Raw genomic sequence first — 22,203 nt, forward strand, 5'->3', positions numbered from 1 at the left:
TCAGTTCGTCACAGTACTGACAGGCTACATGGGTCGCTTACACACCATTGCCTATCCGCTTTCTGAGTGTGGGACATGCCCCCAATGTAAAAAAGAAAATTGAACGCTGGAGTCCCATCCTGCAGCCTTTGTCACACAAAGATGATATGTCCTCCTTTCATCTTCTTCTCGGGCCTAAATCCCGGACCTAGGAGATCATTACTTCACCAGCACCAGTTGCAAGCTCCTCATCTCCCTTTTCAGGGGATTTGGGCTGATCGGTTAAGCCTTTCGACGGCGCAGCCTTCATCTCTAACACATCGCTGTCGCTGCCTTGTCGCTCAAGGTCTTCAAAGGTAAATGCATCAGACAAGTTGACAGCCAGGAATGTCTTTGGTAGTTTGACCCTACAGAGGATGTTAGTGGGGAATTCACATGGAAGACGTTGTGGCAAGGGGATCTTACTGGTTGAACTTGGCTCGAAGGGTCTTGATAACCTGCAGCCAGTCCGCGTGTGGCGTCAAGCTTCGTCGGGGAGCACATCCAATGCAGTGTCGGCTGTCGAGTTGGACATGCAAGGGATCGAATACGTGACATCCAGGGCTGATGGTGATACGAATACTATATGTAAACGTGGGGGCGTTGTGAGGTGATGATCCGTCGCCTGCCGTCTTCATCTCAGCTTCGTAGAGCTCAAAGCAAATTTGAGAAAGATAGTCGAGCTCAGGGATAGTGCTACGCTTAATCTTAGTCTCAACACCTCCCTCAATGATGCAGTTCAGCAGTGTGTAGATGTGCGACTCCTTAGTGAAGTAGAAGAAGGACTTTGCGTCGTCTGACGCTTGCATCTCTTCCAGATCCTGCACGATCTCCTTGAGTAGAGGCAAAGATGTGAGCAAGCCAATCTCAAGTTTCTCGCTGTCAGAGATACCGTATTCTTGAGGGCAGATGAAGTCAAACAAGACCTTAGCAAGGCGGTAAAGCTCTTGCAAGGGCTCATTTTGAGCATCTGTCTGGGATGCAGTCTGCTTTGTTCCCTTGTAAAGGCGGAAGTACTGCTCTGGCGGTGCCTCTTCATTAAAGTGTCGTAGATTGTTAAGGAACGACCGTCTTCTAAACAATTTCTTGACTGAAGCGGAACGGCCTCCAGCGTCCGCCTTATCAGAACCTTCTGGGGAAGGATGCTGGCTCTTGTCCGCTTTCTCGTCAACGGACTTGCCATCTTCAGACTCCTTTGGCTTGCCCTCTTTGGTACCGGTAGCTGTGTATTCGTCCAGCATGTGGTTGGGTGGTGTGTACACCCACTCCAGGAACTGACGGTTGTGCAGCGCATCAAACTTCATGGTGTCATAAAGCTCCGATATCTTGCTTGGGTCAACCTTATCGCCATCGCAGAATTCTTGGAACAGTTTCTCCCACCGCTCTCGGAATAGCTCCGCATCTTCACCGCAGCACCATCGTGACTGGATCTGGTTGATGGTGTTTGCCTGGGACATCGATGATGCGGTGGATGAGCTTGAGTTGTCCCCAGACAACTTCTCAGTGCTTGGGTTCGAGATGGCATTGAGTGACGTGACAGCACCACTGTACAGCTTCTTGTAATTGTGATCCATCACACGTCGGTGGAAATTCATCAGCTGTACGACTCTCGTCTGCACCTCTGAAGGCTCAGGCATGTTTTCTGGCCAAGTAAATTGGGCAGGACGCTCGTTACCCTTGCGCAGCAGGCCCTTGAGCTTCTTCTTCACCTTGTCCATCTCATCCTTAGCAGCATTGGAGTCATCCAACAGATCCTTGCGAATGGTGATGAAGTCTTCTGCAATGTCCTTCTTGCCCAAGAAAGAAGCAGCCCAGATCTGCGCACTTGTGGTTACACGCCTCTCGGAACTGCTGAAAACGTGGACCTCGTCCAAGATATCCCGGTTCAGAAGCATGAGGTCGTTGCGCATATTCTCGCCCAGTTCTTGAGACTGGTATCGGGCCGAGTGGGTAGGCTCACCTCCCCATTTGACAATGAGCTGCAGTTTATCAAGAACCAACCTCTCCTCAGCAGCAGTGAACTTGGACATTGTAACGCCAGAGAGAGAATCTTGTCGTTTTGGTGCCCCAGGAGGTTTATCCTCCTTTGATGAGTCGGCTCCCTCTTCTGCTTTCTTGTCCTCCTTCTCCTTTTCAGTCACAGCGACGAGTTCCTCACTGATCGCAGGCTCTTCCGTCTTTTCCGCCTTTTCGGTCTTCTTCTTCCTGAACATTGGCTTGATCTGAATCTTGGTACCAGGCCAGCTTCCCTTCTTGACAAGAACATTTCGGAGAGATCGAAGCTTAGCACGATCCTCAATTCCCTGTTCGTAGGCCAGGTCCACCGCCTGAATGACACTTCCAAGAGCGGCTTCTCCAATCAACAGGACTTCTTCTTGATGACCCTTCAAAAGTGCAATAAAAGGCTCTGAGTGGAATGTGAACTTGTACTTCTGCTTTGGCGTACGATCTGCGTGTCTAATCACAGAGACCATGCCCTTCAACTTCCAAGAATGGGTTGGCAGAGGAGGTTCCGGTACAGTAGATGTCTCCTCTGGTGGAGGATCTGCGACAGCACTTTGCTGGGCTGGGGGAGGGGACAAAATTCCCGGCAAGTTCACATCAGTAGGAGTAGCTGGGATCACCGGTGTTGCAGATGAACTGTATGATTTCGAAGGTATTCCACTTTCCGGGGGTAGAAGAGGGGTGACCGTGCCGCTTGGTGCGCGGCGTGATGTATCGTCGGGCTGCGAATCAGTGGTAGCTGGGTTGGATGCTATGCTTGTCCTCACACCATTAGCGCTCGACTGGCCTTGCTGTTCACGATCCTTGAATGCATTAGATGCTCGAGTGAATGGGTCAGTTCCGGACTCTGATGGCGCGGGCGACGGCATAGGGGGAGTGACACCACCGCGTCGCATCTTTTCCTTAACAAACAGGTCTTTGAGAATGTTCGAACAATGGTCGTAGTAGTCGTCATTATCCTTGACGAAACTCCAGCCGTTGACATCAATGACATAACTCTTGCCTGATGCTCGCAGCATATCGAAACCGCAAACTCTCTGTCCAAACGCAGTAGAAATCTTACTGGCCATTTCCTTCTCCTCGGGGCCAAGAGCTGTCACATATCGCAACTCTTTGCCATGGGTGTTTCTTCGCACCACGCCGTCTACAACCGGGCTCTTTCGTGTCTCTGCGTGGCAGTAGGTGGGTCCAACAGTGTAAGCCTTCACATCTTCGGCGTTGTCAACTTGCATAAAGCTTTCGTAGATGTAACTGCTGTCGGGCTCGGTGATAGCTCGAGGCGTGTTGAGGTCTTGGATGTAGTCAGAACTCTTGTTTCCAATCTTTCGGAATAGCTTTCGAGCGCCACCGCCATCTTCGCTGGGGAAATAGATGATAATATTGTGGTCCTCTCCACTCGTAGGTTTCTCAACGAAAGGCTTTCTGAGTGTTTGGCCATCAACGCTGATCGTGTTGCCATCTTCAATCATTTCCACCTTCTGGGGAGGTGGTATTTGTTCAGGATCAATAGGGTCGAGAGTGACTCCAGAGATTTCCTTGATGTGTTTCGACATTTCTGGTGTAAGATATTCAGGACCACCATCACGGGTAACCTCAACACGCTTTGGTGTTCGAACATTGATCTTGTCGAGCAAGTGCAGACATAGACGACGGTCCCAGAGAATTTGTTGCATGGGAACATCGTTTACGCAGAAAGGCTTTCGTGCCTTGACGTAGGCAATTGCCTTGTCCAGTGGGAATCCATCCGAGTAGAACGAAATAAGATAATCGCTGTCTGGTGTTAGTGATCGTTTTGGGTAATTCGGCACGTGCCTCTTGCAGCATTGAAGATGCACTCGTGCACCCCACTATGCTACATCAGCTCACCGAGAGTATTGACTTACCATATAGGCCAGTTCTCAACCTCTGGAATAAATAGATTAGTCCGGCTCTTGATTATACAATCTGAATTCGGTGAAATGCTTACCTTCATCGAGGATGACCTTATCGCCAAAGACGACTACGTCGAATTCTCGATTGGCGATCAGCCGGTTCAGAATGTTTCGACTGGGCTTGCTTCTAGCCTTGATATCGAGAGCGCAAACGCCAATAACACCGTATCGTGAGGGTTTCACTGCATAAAGTCAGACTCAAGCCCTTCGCCCTGGAATTTTACCAAGCGTTGAGTGTAGCAACTTACCCTCTCCCCTCTCCCGATGGTGGGGAGCCCGATCACTACTCGGGCTGTGGCTGCTGGTTGCTGTACTTCCACTGAAGCGTCTTTTGGCTCGACTGCGGGATCGATCAGGCCCTCCTTGATCGCGCAGACCAGACGTAGAGTTCTGCATGTTGTCGTGTCTGATTGCACGTTTCGTAAAGTCAAGTGGCTGCGAATTATGATCTCGAGCAGTTAGATGATGCTGATGAGGATTTCCTACGGCCGATTGACCGGCTTGAAGACTGGAAGTAGTGACGGTGACGTTGGAAACTTCAGCTTCGGATTGGACCAGCCCTGTACTTTTGCTTGTCGACAGGAATCCAGGCACAGATCGTGGTGGGGTTCCAAGCTCTGAACTTTGAGCTGATGGTGAACCACTAGGGATGCCGCGGGCGGAAGCAAGAGAATAGACGGATGTTCCCGAAAGTCTTCGAGATTGAAGGTCTGAAGAAGAAGATAATCGATTGTTCGCGGCGCTAGAAGCTTCGGACGAGACGGTGTGGGAATTCTCGGTGGCAGACGGTAAGCGGGTTCGCTGTTGGTGGGGTTCGTCTGAAAGTTGCGAATCGGTCAACACCTGATCTTCGGCGGTGGTCTCTGAGGTCATGGACTCGCGGCGAGTACTTGCAAGAGGTCGGGGGTTCCTGATTGGCAAGGACGACACAGCGGTTGTTGAGTTTGGGGACGTCGTGAAACTAGCCCGGCGTGCGTATGACTCTCTGGTGACGGGCTCGGCGCCGCGACTCTTCCTTGTAGCGGCAGCAGCAGAGGGATTGGCAAGAAGAGAGGCAGACGAGTAAGAGAAAGCACGAGCTTGACGGGGCGGTTTGGGCTGCAATTGATGTTGTTCAACGGGAACGTAACCAAAAGTTAGGGCCGAAGAATGAGGAAGAGAAGGTGGATTGGAGCGGCGAGGCGAGGAAGAAAAGTCGGCGGAAGGTTCGCCGGAGGCGGAGGTAGAGGGGCTAGTCGAAGGTCCGGGTCCAGCTTTTTCTTGACCTTGCACCTGTGCCTGTGCTTGTGTTTTTGCTGGGCTATCAACGGAATCGGTGCTAACAAGATTCGGGTCCGGTGGGTTACTCATGGTGTCCGCCGTTTAGAACCTCAGTAACAGATAAGTGAGAGTCAAGGTAAGGTCGTATGCGGATGATATGGAAGGTATCGATACAGTGTAATACCCTGTTTGATACGTCTGCTTGTTGCCGCTTATCCTTTGCAGTGCATGTACGTATTTCCCTGGAAACGATTTGATTGATCGTATTCTCTTCTGCCAAAGGACCCTGCTGTCAATTGACTCGTACTGTTAAGCTTTGTTTGTACTTTAATTGTTGGGCGTGCTCTGCAACCACGAGCCGATGAACTGTCTGACGTAGTTGAAAAGGCCCGTCTTATTAGGCTACCGAGCCTAAATTGCGTGCAGACAGAACAAAGCCAACGTTTCAGACGCTTTTCGATGTGTCTTGGGTAACGTCCAAAGTCGGTCTTTGTCCCACGGATTGATATTGGAGGGGTGAAACAAAGTCTCCAATTCGTAAAAAGCGAGATGGAATGGATATATATCAAATTAACGAAAGACAGCTTTGATGATGACCTGTTTTTCTGTCTCGGTTTGATTTAGGCCGTTACCATGTTTGGTGCTAGGTAAAGAAGGCAATGTGATTAGGTGCCCGCTGTGCCGCGATCTCGTCAGGTACTAACACTACTGCACCTGCCTACGATTTTTGATGCAAGTCACCAGTTGATGGGGGCCTCCTTCCCTTTTCCTCGCCTTGCAGAAACGAAGCTCCGCGATGGAGCTATTCAATGACGCTGGTGCGATGGATCGCCGTCACAAGATGTCGGTATTTTGGGTGACAGCTGTATTGCAGCTAGACTAACAGGACAAGGGCCTGTAAGTGTAAGGCCAAGCAGAGAAGAGCTGGCAGGCATATCTTCATCCATTGACTCTGTCTCTGTCTTTGTGCTTCTATCACTCTAACACTTAATTCCATGGAAATGTCTTGTATCGAAACTTTGTCAAGGAACAGCTGTTTTCCAAGTCACCAGATTCATTCAACTCTAATGTGAATCCATCTTACAGCGGGGTTCGCGATGGGATCATCCGGGGGGTGGAGGGTTTTTAGCGTAGGCATGATAGTGGAGAAGCCACTTCCAAGCTTTTTCATGTAAGTCCTCACGATCTAGACTGAACATCACCATACACATATCAGGTTGTTTTTTTTCCTTCGACGCTGAAAGGATTGCGTTCATGCAACACATGAGCGGCGCCATGCCGAAGAGTAAGACATTCTCCATTGTCAATGTTCCAGGCACGCAGCAACTAGGAAGAGGTCTGTAAGGGGCATGCTGGATTTCAGCACTATCATTGGACGAATAAGTCGTGGGAGGGACAGCCACGAGGTCTACAGAATGTCTTGAATTCCCAATTCGCTGGCTCTCAAGTTGAGGCGTGCGATAAACTTTGAAGGCGACATAGGGTTGTAGTGAGATGAACACCAGATCGTGATATCAGCTTAATGACATGCAGAAGATCAGCCCTGACCTCACTCGCTATTTCCAGACCACTTGACCAGTCGTCCAAGCCCTTGGCAATCAACTTGAACCAGTACCATCAGTTTCTATATCCGTTATCCGTCTTATCTCTGCTACCCTTGAGGTTACTGCCTCGTCGCAGATCCATCTCATCCTCACTGTCAACTACCGGTACCCCTGCAGCCGTTCATCGCTTGGACTCTCTCACCACAGATGACTCTATAATAAGTAAAACGCCTGCAGGAACGGTTGGCAATATCGCCAAGACTATTCATGTACTGTGTAAGATCTAAATCCAGGAGTAGTTTTGAAACGCATGGTCAAAGGATTGCATAAATGTTTCGACTTGGGGCTATGATCCTGGCATTGGTTTGAGGCTGATCACAGATAAAGGCGAGCTAGCTGTATGCGTTTCAAGTAGACCCTTATGACGATATATCAGATTCACAGTTTGAGTTGGTGATAACGATTCCTAATATTCAAAAGTCTATGCATTTTATAGGTAGAACGACCTAAATCAACCCAATTCCGAGGGAGCCTCTCCCTTAAAGTATGCTGTACACGTGGGCCATGGTATACCGTAACCAATTTCCCAAAATATCGCAAAACCAGATACCCAATGCATCATGTCATAAGTAAAAAAACAAAGCAATCATTTAATCCTCTGAAGGGTTGTATCCCCAGAGGCGTCTTCGCTCGAGAGCCCACCAGTGGGCAACCTCGTCAGCTTCGCGCACCCAGTCGGCGGCTGCACCGCCGTACTGGCTTTTTACTGCCTTGACCGTGGACTTGATAGACCACTTACTCAGAGCTTCTAGCTCTAGAGGGTCTTTGCCGAGATCTGTAAATGTGTATTCGAGGTCCTTCTTGAGAGGAACCGCCAGTCGCCAAGGTGCATCAGCTGATGTGACCGTGAGCATACCACCACCTGGGTTGATAAGTCCAAAGTTCCAAGCACGGCGGCCGTTAAAGGTCTTTCGGTATGGTCGAATAAGGGACTGTCCCTCGTAATCGTTGGCGAGGTCGGATGCGATCGCGGAGTCTTCTTTGTTCAATGATCCCGAGTTGACAAGGAGGTCAAGAACGGTAGGAAGGATAGAGATAGAGGTAACGTTGGCCTCATACTGAACTCGAGGGATGTTGGGGTGATGGAAGGAGATAGGAACTCGGAAGTTGCTGATGTGTCGGTTCTCGTAGGTACCGGTCTTGGAGAAATCCTCCTTGAACGCCTGTCCGTGATCGCCGACAAAAACAACCAGGGTCTCCTCAGCAATTCCAGTATCCTCAAACATCTGCATAAGCTCGCCAAGCCATCTGTCGGTAAAGGCAATGGTGTTGAGATATTTGTCGAAGTCTTGGTGTCGGCCGCCCTGGTTGCCCATGAACTTCTGGGTATCGTACCACTTGGGAACACCCCATGGATGATGGGTTGTGCTGGTAAAGTGTGACATGAACAGACGCTTATTATCAGTCAGGCCATCGTTAATGAACTTCTTAATGTGTTCCTTCAGATCTGTCTCAGGATAACCAAAGTAGTTGATCTCTTCCATCTTAGGGTTGCCGCGGGCTTCTTCGTCGAGCTTTGGCTTTGTGACCTTGAAATCGAATCCAATCTTGGCATCGAACTTATCCTGCCGATCGTAGGAGTCTGTAACGGCCTGGAAGAAACCGGGCTTCCACTGATACTCGTGGAACTTGGCGTGTTGGTTTCCGCCGAGTTCAAACCAGCCGCGTGCTGTCTTGTTGGTTTTGACCTTGTTGAACAGTTCAAGAATCTGGGGGATGCAGGGCTGATAGCTCTCGAGCTCGGCTTCTTCGAACATGTTGACAGCCATGGGCCAGGCACCGCAATGGGCTGCAGCGAGACTCTTGGTCGAGACACTACTGCTGGTCAGACCTCCGACAACGTTAACACCACCAAAACCAGGCTTGGTCTTATCATTCCACAAAGTCTTTTCGGGCTGAGTGCAAGCGGTGCCATTTGCGTAGGCATAATTGCCAGGCTTTCCGGTGATCTTCTCGAAGTTCGGCGTCATCTGAGCGAGTCGACCGGTGATTTCATCTCTGAGCTTTTCTTCGTGTGACTCCATAATGATACGGTGAATGTCGCTGCCTTGCTGGAGTGGGAAGAGCTCCTCGCGCATACTCTCCATAAGAATCAGAGCAACGTGTCGAATCTTGACAGAGCTGTTGGATAGGGCTTCTTGGATGGGCGCAAGGATTTCTTGGTCAAGGTTAGTAATTCGCATTGGATCGTTGACGGGGTTGTAAAAGCCCCGATCCTGTAGAGTGTTCGGGCAAGTTTCACTAGGACCATCCTTCTTATCGAGCTCGTCCTTGTATCGCTGGGGATCCCACTTCAGGAACCCGCTGGGAATAGGGTTAGGCAGCCACTTGGGAGGGTTCTCTCTGTAGTTCTTAACATATTCGTTGTTGTTTTTGCTGGGAGCCCATCCCTTGAAATCGCCCTTGGGTGCCTGCCACTTAGAGTTCTCGATGAGTCCTCTGAGAGGCCACTCGTTCTGAGAGGCGCAACGTCCAAATTCAGGCTTCACTGAATCGAGTAACCGCAAAGGCAAACTGCTGGCCATGTGGTTGTAAGGCTGGTCGGGGCGAGCGATCAAGGTAATGCTAATAAAGAGGACGGCGGCAGTCGTGATGGCCCAAGATGGAATAAAGGCACACATGCGTCGCTTCTTTGGTGTCGAATCCTCAGAATCCTTCTCCTCTCCATCGTAGTTCGGGTCAGGCGATGCATTCCCACTCTCAGAAGCAGATCCTCCGGTGTTGGAGCGCTGGAGGAAAGGCTCGGCGTTTTCGGGATCATGCTGGTACTGCTGATTTTGGGGGCGGATCTTTCCTCGTAGGTATCGAGACACTTTTATACATGTTAAATGATAACCGTAATGATGATGTAACGGATAGACATACCTGAAGCGATGCGCTTACCAAGACCCGACACGACGTTACCAACGGTTCTGTAAAGGTAGTTCTGGGGTAACCACGAGACAATGAGAATTATCAATGCCGAAACCACGACACTGCTGCTTTCACTGATGAGAACATTGAGGCCTTCGTCGTTGGCAAAATCGCCTGCGTCGCTCCATTCGACCTCGCCGCCTGTTCTGTAATGAAAGCCGAGTTCCGACGCAGCGGCAGCGAATGTTATTACACTATATGCGCCAACCGTTAGAAACAAAGCCAATGGAATGAATGTGAACAACTTCAACTTACGTGAGGATACACCCGAAAACATAACCAACAAAGGAAGCAATTGTTCGCTCTCGACGCAGTAGCACGCGACCCAAGAGAACTAGGAAGACATCTTGTAGAAAGAAGCTCGGTAGGTAGACAATAAAGTCAAGGGCTGAAATTGAGTGAATGTGAATATACAAATGTAGCAACTTTGCGAATAGTAGTGATACAAAATACACCGCGAAAAGATATGAGACTGTTGAAGGCATCTTGGGCCTATGTCATATCGTCAGACTTAACGGGGAGGAAGGAAGCAGGAAGATGGGGAAGGAGGGTGGAGGGGAAGGAATAAGGTAATATCTAGGCAAAAGCCAAGCGGACATAAGACTTTTTGTCAGATATACGAGAGTTAGCCTCTTCCTTCCTCTCGTAACGTACTTGTCTAGTACGGTTACTATTACTGTAGCTGAGAAGGGGCAGCCCCAGTTCCAGGTTACGAAACAAACCACAGTCAGTGCACAGTACAGGACAGACTGGACTGAAGTGAAACAGAGTGACACGCAACGCCCCTCACCCCCTGTAAATCCTCACTTAACAAGCGTCCTCCCCAGCCAGGAACATGACTGACAATCGGCATCAGCGCACAGTACGAATACACATCACCAGTGAATTGATGACAGAATTGGAATTACCTAGGGTTGGTATGTGGTCGCGTGTTGCGCTGCAGGTGGAGTGAGCCGTAAAGGTTGGGCGGTAGGTGTCTAGGTGTCTCTGCATTCTGGACTAGAGCCAAGAGCCCCAAGACCAAGCCATAGAAACCTTGACAAACAACATCTCGTGCATAATCGACTACGCAACCCCCAAGTCCTCTAAGACTTTAAGCTTACCTTGGGCTGCCTTTTGACGCCTTGACGTGCCCACAGCCTGCCTTGTTAGCCTTAGCCTCTAGCTTGTTTTTCGGTACCTTTTCTTTATATCCACTGTAACCCAGCCTGTCTGATGTGGCTTCTTTCCTTTGACGTCGACTGAGCCGCCCGCTGCGCCACGGCTGAAACAACACCTACCTTCTGTAAAGGTGCACGCCGTGGCCTGAGAACAGTTGATCGTCTCCAGCTAGGTTTCTTTCAAGGCCTGTCCTGCCTGTCCTGGTTTAATCTGCTCTACCGTATTCAAACTTTGCCTCCACTTTTCAACCAAATGGACAAAGGGGGCTTTTCTTTCAGTCCGGTAGTTAGGTTGATGGCTGATTCCTTTGTTGCCTGCCCCGAAAGCCCTCTTTATCCGTCCCATACCCAATTTGCTACAGCGTAAAATAGTGGACCTGATTGATATAATGCAATGGGTTACTCTGACTCTTTATCTTGAGTGAGCACTAGATCTCATCCCAAAACCTTGTACCCTCTCCTGTTGGTTGGCCCTGAATGTTCCCCTGGTGTTGTCAAGTCTAGACTGACACCAGTTCTGGCTGTAATCCCGAGGCGCTAATATCGGTGACGTTTACAGTGATGGTGGTGGACCTCAATTGTATCATGTTTATCCCTACAGCTCGAGCCTGCAGCCCATGGGCCGTTGTCGGCTCGGCTTTTGCAGAGTACGTACTGCGCTAGACGATGGCACCGCGTCAAAGATGCCAAAGACTTACATAGTGTTTTGATCGTCGTCTCCTACTGTGTCTTGGCTTGCATCCATTATACAGGGATGTCCAAGAAAATCAACAGAGGATGGTGGGGTTACCTTGCGTGAGGTAGATCATTTTCAGGTGCATGGAGAAACCGTTGTTTACTATGAATAGAAGGTGCTGAAAGGGATGACTATTGTTATCGCACTGATCTGATGAAGCAAACGCCCATACTATTATTCTGATCAATCCCATCCTCGTATCATGTTTCCTCCCATCTCGATATGCACTCAAATCCCCTCTCAGCTAAGCCCGCTCACGTAAGTAAGGATGGCTGCATAACTCCCTGCCTTGAACTCGAATACCCTTGGCAGCCATATGGTGTCACAAAACATTCTATCTAAAAACTTGTCTTGGGAATATTGGTCTTACGAGTACCACATCGGTTATGCCGTGCCGTCATTGGGGCTCAGGCATGTACACCGAGAACTCTCGCAGCCTTACTGTACAACAAAGCGACCGAGCTTGACCAAGCGCGTCTTCTAACGTTAGTTCTGGCTCGATGCGATTCATGTCGAGATGAATTGAAATCGAGAGGATTAGGCCCAATGCTTCGTTTCATCTTGGGTTTAGTCAGGTCCAGATCTTCGGATGCTATCCAGAATTCCAGTCCACGATTAACTCCCTCGCTAGTTCCGGGCCTTGCGCCATCGCCTCGCCGTGCCTGCCGGTTGGAAAGGACCCCTATGTAAGAGGCTGTTGAATTTGGCTGTTGATTATTGAACTTGGCTAGAGGGCGTCAGGTTGTCAGAAGAATTGGCTGTCAAGGGTATAAGGGACGAAATAATTTGGTCGCCTTATGCAAGCTACGGCTAGTAATTAGGCTGCTTTGATTCTGCAGTCTAAGCCTTAGAGGACAATTCTTTTAACACCCCTGGCTGTTAGATTCGGCTAGCTGGCTCTATCGAATTCAATTGATGCCGAATGTGATAGTTGGACTGACAGAATAAGTCGTACACCAAAGGCAAAGTAAGAGTCGACGCATTCCACTCTCTGTAAAATTCTTTAGGTTCCAGAAAGTGAACTACGAAGAGATATGGAGGTTCTAATCATATTCGCAAAGTTCATTTAATACGAAAAGAATTAAATGCAGTTGTGAGGTGGTAGTTTTGCTGTGTCTCAACGTCTAAATATTTTGTTCAACTCTATGCAGATGATACTGCCGCGCGACACCGCCAAAAATTGTAAATTTTTGGAGATGGATCCAGCATCATGTAGAGCAGCCTCCATCGCAGAGCGCAAGCGGGCATCTTTGGTGTAGCAACTCCTGTCGCTACTCGCACCATCCTCATTTAATATTATCATAATGCCTCACAAAGACGCTGACCACCCCGTGGTCAAGCGCCAGAAGACTGCGGCACCCGCCAATGCTTCAAAGTCCGCATCAGACTCTTCAAGGATTTTTGCGCCTTTCCGCGTATGTCTATTTTCTCGGTCGCCATCTTGCTATAGCTAACTTTGTCGCACAAGACTGTCGGTTTAGTATCTCCTACCAGCGTTCCTTTCACCTCGATTCCTCTCGGAAAGACATCCTTCCAGATTTCCACCTCGGTTGGCCGAGCTATTCAGACTTATGATCTTCGTCGCGGATTGAACCTCGTTTTCATCACTCGCCCGCAAACCCCCGCCGATATTACCGCCACCCTCGCCTGGAAGCAACAGATTTTTGCAGCATGGGGAAATCCTCAGAAGGGAGAGCCTCAGGGTGTCTGGGTCTACCAGAGGGGTAAGAAGGTCGATGAGCTTGCGCTGCCCGCCGACCTCGACGAGCCCATCCAGCAAATTCAGATTTTGGGAACATGGACTATTGTCGCTGCTTTGACCCGTATCGAAGTTTTCAAGACCGCCAGCCTGGAGCACTACACCACCATCTACACCACTCCTGCCAACGACCGAGGCAATGAGATCACGGGTGGCATTGTTACTATGCCTACTTTCCTCAACAAGATTTTCGTTGGTCGCAAAGATGGCTGGGTCGAGATCTGGAACGTCAGCACCGCCAAGCTTATCTACACTATCCTACCTCCTTCTCCCGATTGCGGTTCTGTAACATGCCTTGAGCCCAGTACTGCTCTGTCTCTCCTCGCTATCGCCTATTCCGAGGGAACTCTTATCATCACAAACGTTCTTACTGACAAGGTCGCTCTTCGCATTGAGGCTGGCCACTCGGAAGCACCAGTCAACTCGATCTCTTTCCGAACCGATGGCATGGGAGCTGGTCAGGATGGACGCAAGGATGGTGTTATGGCTACGTCGACAGCTGCTACTGGAGATGTCACATTTTGGGATTTGAACGGTGGTGGTCGTGTTATGGGTGTTTTGCGAAGCGCTCACAACCCTCCCTCCCACGATGGACCTCTTGTTCGCGGCGGTATCAGCAAGGTCGAGTTTCTCCCCGGTCAACCTGTGATCATGACCAGCGGCCGTGACAACTCTCTCAAGTCCTGGATCTTCGACGAAACCCCCTTCTCGCCTGTTCCCCGAATTCTCCACCAGCGCAGTGGACATGCCGGTCCCGTCAACTGTCTTCAGTTCCTTCCTACCGACTTTGAAGGCGCCGATGCTGGTAACAAGTGGCTGATCAGTGGTGGACAAGACCGAAGTCTTTGGGGATGGAGTTTGCGCCGTGATGGTCAAAGCACAGAGTTGAGTCAGGGTGCCATTCGCAAGAAGGCCAAGAAGATTGGTATTCTGGCTACCAGCGCTCTCTCTCACGGACCTACAACGACTTTGGAGGACCTCAAGGCTCCCGAGATCACATGCATGGCATCTTCACTAAACAGAGATGGTGGTATTGGTGCTATGCCTGGTAAGCAACCTGTGTGGCAAAAGATGCAGAAGAGAAAGCCTCAAGATGCCGAGGTTAGTGGTATGACCGGCTGGGAGAGTGTGGTGACTGCACACAAGAACGACAAATTCGCCAGGACGTGGTTCTGGGGTCGCAAGAGAGCAGGTCGATGGGCTCTCCCTACTGGAGATGAGACTAACGTTTCGACTGTTGCTATCAGCCCTTGCGGTACCTTCGCTCTTGTTGGTGCCGAGTCTGGTGGTATTGATATGTACAACCTCCAGTCTGGAAACCATCGCACACGATTCCCTTCAAGACTCACCCCAGCTCAGGCTCGCGCACTCAAGATGCAACAGCTACGACAGGCAGACGATGTCGTGGCACTACATGCTGAGGCCACTCGCCAGTTCCCCGTGGGCACTGGAAAGCATACCAAGCGTGTCACCGGTATCATTGTCGATCAGATGAACAAGACCGTAGTGTCTTGCTCCTTGGACGGCAAGATCAAGTTCTGGGACTTCTTGACAGGAAATCTGCTCGAGCAAATCGATTGGGCACCTATGACTTTCCCTACCGCATGCAGATACCACCCTGCCAGCAACCTCCTCGCCTTTTCTTGCGACGACCTATCGATTCGAGTGGTGGATATGGAGACCAAAAGAACTATTCGTGAGTTCTGGGGTCCTCAGGGCACCATCAACGATCTGTGCTTCTCTAGCGATGGACGATGGATTATTGCAGCTTCTCAAGATTCTGTCATCCGTGTCTGGGATCTTCCTACAAGTCATTTGATCGACGCTATCCGACTGGAGAAGCCTTGCAAGGCAATTGCCATGTCCGTTACTGGCGAGTACCTCGCTGCGACAATCGAGAACGAGCTGGGTGTGACACTCTGGACCAACAAGGCTCTCTTCAAGCACGTTCCCACACGCCAGATCTCCGAAAAGGAGATTGGCCAAGTTTCCGCTCCTACAGCTTCTGGCGAGAACAGTCATGGTATGTTGGAGGGTGCATTCGAAGAGGAGGAGGCCGAGGATGAGGATACCGTGGTGGCGCCTACGATCGAGCAGCTCAGCGCCGATCTTACAACTCTGTCTCTGGTTCCCAAGAGCCGCTGGCAAACACTGCTGCACTTGGATCTTATCAAGGAGCGAAACAAGCCCAAGGAGGCCCCCAAGCTTCCTGAGAAGGCTCCTTTCTTCCTGCCTTCAACAACAGGCAAGGATAACCCCATGAAGAACAAGGAGGAGGAGAAAGCAGAGGCGGAGAACACTTCTCGCGTCACGAAGCTTGAGCAGGCTCGTTTCGAGCAAGCTCTTAGTTCCAAGCTTCGTGCTGGAGCAGAGACCGGAAACTGTAAGCACATTCCCTTGCCCTGATATTGTTACAAAGCTAACTCAACATAGACGATGATTTCATCGAGCATCTCAAATCTCTTTCACCCTCCAGTGCTGACCTGGAGCTCCGCTCGCTCTCCGTCGGTGATGGCGACGAGATTCCTAATGAGCTGCTGCACTTCATCCGTGCTTTGACAGCGCGCCTCAAGACTCGCCGAGACTACGAGCTTACTCAAGCCTGGATGACTGTGTTCCTCCGACTTCACTTTGATCTAGTGATGGAGAACGAAGAACTGCTGAATGCTTTGAGTGAGTGGAAGACATATCAGGAGAAGGAGTGCAACCGATTGGATGGTTTGGTTGGATACTGCAGTGGTGTGGTTAGCTTCTTGAGGAACCCAAGGACATGAGAAGCATAAAATAGCAATGTTAGTTTCAAGAGTAAAATAATGGCGTTTGAATATCATGGCATGTTAGGGAGCATATAGTATACTAGGAATACAATATTCAATCCCAACAAGTTTTCAATCGTGACTGTTTAATGTATTCAATCCATCGACATCTTTAAGCTACTGACGTTCATAAACTCTGTTTGCAATTGCGTTCAAATGAGCCTCTTTCAACTCCTCCTGTCTGCGATTCCTACAAATACACAGTTTCTCCCCAACTCTTCTGGAGACTCAACTTCCTAGTCGTCTCTATCATATACGTTTCCAATTTCACCGCGTTTGTTTGCGCATTCACGCTGTCATCCGTACGGTAGTCGAATGGTTGTCGCGAACATGTTATGCGCTTGTGTCTGAAGAGGCGATCGTGCGAGAAGGTCCTGGCTGATCGGCTTTCTAGACCTGCTCGGCGCCCCAGCCAGCGTCTTCGGCCTCGCGCATGTTGGCAGGGGGCTCAATGGAGGGGACGAACTCGAGAGCGACGTAGGCAAGACCGGTGATACCGACGATGCCACCAGCGATGTAGCTGAGGACATTGCCGCCGAGGATCAGAGAGCCGAGGAAAACGTAGACTGTGAATGAATTAGCGGTGGTTCGAGTACAGTTCTTTTAGACAATTACTTACAGACACCACGGCCGATGAAGGAGAACATGAACGACGCATGTCGGGCAACTTGAGGGGGAATTTGGAACTCTGCGGTTTGTTAGCATTGGTCTACAGGTTTCAGTGACTGTCGCGACTTACCAAGAAGGCCAGTAACAAGACCAAAGATGATCATGTAAGCACCAAGAATGATGGGCTGACTATAGAGAAGCTATCAGTACTCGTGTTGCTGCGTCGCAGCCAGGTGCTCGATTCGACTGCGGATTTAAAAGCGATCGGCTCGAGCCCGGGTTGGTGTGTACGTACAGGCTGAAGGAGAAGATGGAAACGACACCACCGAGGATGACGATAACACCGACAACCAAGTTGACAATGCGACTACACGTAGACACGATGGTTAGCGACGACTTGGTTCGATTCAATGCAGAGACTGCTTCAATGCCCACTCACAAGATGTCTGAAGGCTCCATGTTCATTGTGTCTTTGGGGTTTCCTGGACTGCGCCGGTAAGAATTCGAGGTCGATGGAGATTATATGTTGTAGAGAGAAGAAGTAGGCAGCAGTCGCGTTGTAGGCAGAAGAATTGTTGATGGGTTTGAGGGTTTGCGTGGCCGAATGGAGTTGGAAAAGCACAGGAACAAGATTACGTAGGTAGCCCCGAAGAGGTGCAGCGGCAGCAATGCTTTAGCTCTAGGTTCCAGGTCCAAGTCCAGGAGATCAACCCCCAGAATCAAGGACCTGTTCGCTTTGGGTTAGTGCCAGCCACAGCCACACGGGTCTACCTCAACCAATTAGAGTCGGAGGAACTAAGAGTTGGTTGCGGAGTACGAGTCCCAAGTATTGACGAATCAAGATGGATGACCAAAAACAGCAGAAAGCTCAAAATCAAGGACCCTCAAAGAAACAAGGGCCTTTTGAGATGCCGCAGTCGAGTCTAAGTCAGGAATGATTGTTTTATCGCTACTAAGGAGCGGCGGCCCGGCCGTTAAAGGCTCGGGGCGTTGTCTTGCACGTCAATGGCGCAATAAAGAGCTCGTGAATTTATCGAGGCGAGCTATGCACCAGGCGCATCATGATACTCAGCTACAGAACATTCGAAATATTGGTATTATTGCTCATGTTGATGCTGTAAGTAGAATACCTCAGATTTTGGTCTCTCAATAAGTCTCACATAAATGAAAGGGCAAAACAACTACCACAGAGCGAATGCTCTACTATAGTGGTGTCACGCAACGTGTTGGAGGTGAGCATAGAATTAAAGGTTTCTGAGATTAAATACTAATGAAAACTAGATGTCGATTCTGGAAATACTGTGACAGACTTTCTGGATTTGGAGAGAGAACGAGGTATCACCATTCAATCAGCAGCCATCACATTCAAATGGCCGCTTCATCAATCACTCGCCCCAGGAGAACACGCAAAGACAATCAATCTTATCGATACTCCCGGTCATCAAGACTTTCGTTTCGAGGTTGATCGCTGTCTTCCTATTCTCGACGGAGCAGTCTGTATCATCGACTCAGTCAAAGGCGTTGAAGCGCATACAGAAAGAGTATGGGGCTCTGCTCACGAGTTCAAAGTCCCACGTATTGTATACTGCAACAAACTCGACCGAGAAGGCGCCTCTTTCAAAAAGGCTGTTCTTGAGATCGGTTCGCGTCTCAAAGGTTGGCCGCTGGTCTGCCAGATTCCTTGGTGGGAGAAGGAGGATTTTGTTGGTGTAATTGATATCGTCAACAGAGTGGGCTATCGATGGAAGTCAGAGCGTGAAAAGACCGTCTACAATACCGCTCAGCTGAAAGAAAAACTCTCAAGTTCTAACAAGGATCTTCTTCCTGAAATTGAGACTGCGAGACAGGCTTTGATCGAGGGTCTTGCGGATTTCGATGAGGCTATCATGGATGAGTTCCTCGCTGAGAACGAGAATATCGATGCGGCTTTGATCAAGCAAGCTATCCGAAGAGTTATTCGAGACGGTGACGGCCGTGTCATTCCTGTGTTTGCAGGATCTAGTTTCCGTCACATTGGTGTTGAGCCATTGATGGATGCTGTCACAGATTATCTACCAAGTCCAGATGAGCGCCCATCCGCAGAAGTTCGCGTTGGCTCAGCAAAACACCGTTTGATCGAGGTGCTCGAAAACAGTTCCAAGACAGCCAGAAGTCAGGTTGCCTCGATTGCTTCAGTTTTCAAGGTCTTCAACCACCCTAAGGAGGGTGTCATCAGTTTTGTGCGAGTTTACCACGGCACTCTTACTAAAAACGCAGCGAGTTTCAACACCAATATCTTGAACAACGAAAAGCCTATGGGAATCCTTCAAGTTTCAGCAAACATGACGCAGGATATTCAGACACTGGGGGTTGGTCAGATCGGAGCTTTGAGAGGCTTGAAGAAAGCTCGAACAGGTGATACACTCATCACAATGAACGGAAACAAGCCTATTCCTGAATCTTTCCGTCATGTCAAGATTCGACCACCAGAGATCCCACCACCCGTTGCATTCTTGCAAGTCGAGCCTTATGGTAACGTTGCTGCCCAGCAACTCCAGATTGCGCTTGAGAACACTACAAGAGAAGATCCCAGTCTCCGGTACAGCCGGGACCCAAAGACCGAACAGTTTACTATACAAGGTATGGGCAAACTTCATCTCGACGTGTCACTTTACAACATGAAGCAAAAGTACAAGATCGATGCCGACTTCGGTCCTATCGAGGTTGATTACAAGGAATGCGTCACAGAGCCTACGAGGCCACAATACACAGTCTTTGACCGTCCTGTCGCAAGCAAGTCCGGCAAAGTATCATGCACCGTTGTCCTGGAGCCACTTGAGGAGCACCATCGAGAGACTTTACTAGAATCCAGCATTGAGCGAGACGGAAACATATACCACGTCGCCATTCCCTTGCCGGGAGAGAATACCACTCTGAACTTTGACCCTGAAGAGGCGAGAGCGCAGCTTCTCAACGGTGCTATTGCAGGTCTTGCGAGGGGTCCTCGTCGTGCAGCTCCCGTTCACGGGTGCCACGTTACCATCACACTAGACACAGAACCTGGAGCATGCGAGACACCTACCGGCGGCCACTTCAGCAGTGCATCCAGGACGGCAGTGCAAGCCGCTCTCCGGGACGCATTCGAGAAGGAGCAGATTGGCGTTCTGGAACCTATCATGCTTGTCAACATCACCTGTCCAGAGGTTGTAGCCGGCGCGGTGCAACACGACGTTACAGCCGGCGCAGGAGGACATGTTTTGGAGGTCAACGACAGATCTGCGGAGTCTACAGGTGAAGATCATATTGATGTGTCCAAGATCTACACTCCTCCTGATCCGTACGATTCTATTACTTCTTTGAGGGGTAAGAAGTCTTCGGCGAGGGTGGTTGAGATTATTGCAAAGGTTCCGTATAAGGAGATGTTGGACTATGATAATCATTTGAGGAGTAAGACTGCGGGACGGCACTCGATGACCATGTTCTTTGACTCTTTTGCTAAAGTTGTTGGACATCGTGAGAAGAGTCTGTAGAGAACTTGTACAGAGATGTCATGTGAAGGGTTGTAAGATAGAAAGCAAAAGTGAAAGCAGTTATGTATACTATGTACCAAATTTATCAAGTTTACGCCATAAAAACCTCGAGGTCAAGGTCAGGCAAGTGTCGCTTACACCACCGCCAGGGAGTCAGAAGCATTGGCCCCTAAAAGCATACGAGACGATAAGAGATGAAATGATCTAGTTACCTTATGCAAGTTTAGGCTAGCACTTATACCACTTTATCTTAGTAGCTTAAGCCTTATGTGATAACTTTTTTGGCACATGCCTGCAGGACTACATCGCGATTTTGAGGAACAGGATCATGAATGTAAGCGAGTGTATGTATGACTGATATATGTACTGAATCCTATATACAAGAAAGAACTGGCGATATGCCAGGTCCTATCAATATATACCTTCGAAAGGGTATTTCCATCTCAAATTCCCAAGTGTCTATCATAAACGCCAAGACGAGTGAAATCATCTCCAAAAACGCTCATCCCATGCAGTACCTGAAAGTGACAGAAAGAAAACGGTAGCCTTAGACAGATCGCTTCTTGATGTTGCACTTCTTCAAGCATTCCTCAACACCAAGAGCAATGCTTCGAGGAATAGCAGCGCGGACCTTGTCAATATCCTCACCAGCAATGCTCTGACCAAAAGTAGCAGCAATAACATCATCGCTCAGAGCAACAACCTCATCAGCAATCTGGCCAGTACCGAAATCCTCAGCAGCGAAAGAAGCGACAAAAGTAGCAGGCTCGCAGTCGGGGTTGTACTGAGTGTGGACAGAGCCTTGGTAGAAGGGAGTCATCATGTTGGCCTTGAGTTCGGTGTGGATAACTCGGCGCTTGCCATCCTTGTCCATGACGCCGTTCTCGGGAACCATTTCGGTGATGAGACGGCCGGAGGTTACGACTTGGAGTTCGGCGGAGCGGGGGTGGACGTGGAGAGTGTTCATGCCGCAGGCTAGAGACATATGTTAGAGTTGTTGTATGAAGAGGAGGTGTAGGAGTGAAACTTACCATCAACTCGGCCAAAGGCCATCCCTGAGCCGGTACCGACAAGAGCAGGAAAGGTCTTGCGGTTAGCAGCGATGAGTTCGCCGCCCTTTCCAGGGTTGGGCTGCTTGGTGTTGAAGTCGAAGACGAAGTCATCGTCGTTGGGAAGAAGAGCGAAGCGATCAGCGGCACTGGTTTGTGTTAGTTGAAAGTCATCAGTGGGTGTTAGTTGGGGGCTGCTTACGTATCGGCAAGTTGAAGCTGGGCAGTCAGACTGAGAGGTTGAGATCGTTGAACATTGCGAGGAGCAGCCTCAGTGAAAGAAGTGAGAGCCAAGATGGCAGAGATGGTAGCAATGGTGAACTGCATTGTGATAGTTGGTAGTTGTTATAAGTGTGAGTTTGTATAAGTATCAAGAGACTGAGTTTATGTAGATGGTTGTTGAAGCTGTAATGCTTGTGAATGCAATATGATATTGAATGATAATCTCAACTTGACAGGACAACACCATCTTCTTATACCTTCTTGATCATCATCAAAGTCCACAGGATAATCAGGCACAAGATAGCTAAGCTTAGCTGTCTGACAACAGCTCTATCCCCAAGGCTTTGCCCTCTCAGAAATAGTCCACCGCCCTACGGAAACTCTAACATCCGCTGCCAGTTCATCATCAAGGCCAAGGCCCTTCCTTGGAGTCGCAGCGTCTTGGTGCTGAGTGATGCACTGCCATTGGTCATCTGCCGTTATTTCGAGATTCTGGGGGCTGTGCAAACAAGATCCAACAGGGCCGCAGCTGACCAAAAATATACCATTGACAGCAGAGTAAGCGCTTCTGCGCGTTAATGTCAGCACCAACGGATCCTGCGTTTCTACGGAT

General features: G+C 49.6%; 6 protein-coding genes across 6 annotated transcripts; 2 read left to right on the forward strand and 4 right to left on the reverse strand.

Moving 5' to 3' along the window:
• Positions 1-187: 187 nt before the first annotated feature.
• On the reverse strand, positions 188-5,303 carry FIESC28_09816 (uncharacterized protein; the record flags this gene model as incomplete). Its single annotated transcript, XM_031163951.1, has 5 exons — positions 188-386; positions 445-3,792; positions 3,906-3,927; positions 3,989-4,135; positions 4,202-5,303. The coding sequence occupies 5 exons, from the start codon at positions 5,301-5,303 to the stop codon at positions 188-190; spliced, it is 4,818 nt and encodes a 1,605-aa protein (XP_031011981.1).
• A 2,104-nt stretch (positions 5,304-7,407) lies between these two features.
• FIESC28_09817 (uncharacterized protein) lies at positions 7,408-10,215 on the reverse strand (the record flags this gene model as incomplete). Its single annotated transcript, XM_031163952.1, has 3 exons — positions 7,408-9,629; positions 9,683-9,924; positions 9,986-10,215. The coding sequence occupies 3 exons, from the start codon at positions 10,213-10,215 to the stop codon at positions 7,408-7,410; spliced, it is 2,694 nt and encodes an 897-aa protein (XP_031011982.1).
• Positions 10,216-12,930: 2,715 nt separating this feature from the next.
• FIESC28_09818 (uncharacterized protein) lies at positions 12,931-16,159 on the forward strand (the record flags this gene model as incomplete). Its single annotated transcript, XM_031163953.1, has 3 exons — positions 12,931-13,041; positions 13,095-15,768; positions 15,819-16,159. The coding sequence occupies 3 exons, from the start codon at positions 12,931-12,933 to the stop codon at positions 16,157-16,159; spliced, it is 3,126 nt and encodes a 1,041-aa protein (XP_031011983.1).
• Positions 16,160-16,591: 432 nt separating this feature from the next.
• Positions 16,592-17,269, reverse strand: FIESC28_09819 (uncharacterized protein; the record flags this gene model as incomplete). Its single annotated transcript, XM_031163954.1, has 5 exons — positions 16,592-16,767; positions 16,821-16,889; positions 16,941-16,999; positions 17,106-17,177; positions 17,250-17,269. The coding sequence occupies 5 exons, from the start codon at positions 17,267-17,269 to the stop codon at positions 16,592-16,594; spliced, it is 396 nt and encodes a 131-aa protein (XP_031011984.1).
• Positions 17,270-17,855: 586 nt separating this feature from the next.
• On the forward strand, positions 17,856-20,319 carry FIESC28_09820 (uncharacterized protein; the record flags this gene model as incomplete). Its single annotated transcript, XM_031163955.1, has 3 exons — positions 17,856-17,927; positions 17,982-18,042; positions 18,092-20,319. 3 exons carry the CDS (start codon positions 17,856-17,858, stop codon positions 20,317-20,319), a joined length of 2,361 nt encoding a protein of 786 aa, XP_031011985.1.
• Positions 20,320-20,866: 547 nt separating this feature from the next.
• On the reverse strand, positions 20,867-21,695 carry FIESC28_09821 (uncharacterized protein; the record flags this gene model as incomplete). The annotated part of the gene is made up of 3 exons (XM_031163956.1): positions 20,867-21,294; positions 21,351-21,517; positions 21,571-21,695. 3 exons carry the CDS (start codon positions 21,693-21,695, stop codon positions 20,867-20,869), a joined length of 720 nt encoding a protein of 239 aa, XP_031011986.1.
• Positions 21,696-22,203: the final 508 nt, after the last annotated feature.

Source organism: Fusarium coffeatum, assembly GCF_003316985.1.
Source record: "Fusarium coffeatum strain FIESC_28 chromosome Unknown BRIP53273_contig_270, whole genome shotgun sequence".
In the NCBI taxonomy this organism is placed as follows: Eukaryota; Fungi; Ascomycota; class Sordariomycetes; order Hypocreales; family Nectriaceae; genus Fusarium; species Fusarium coffeatum.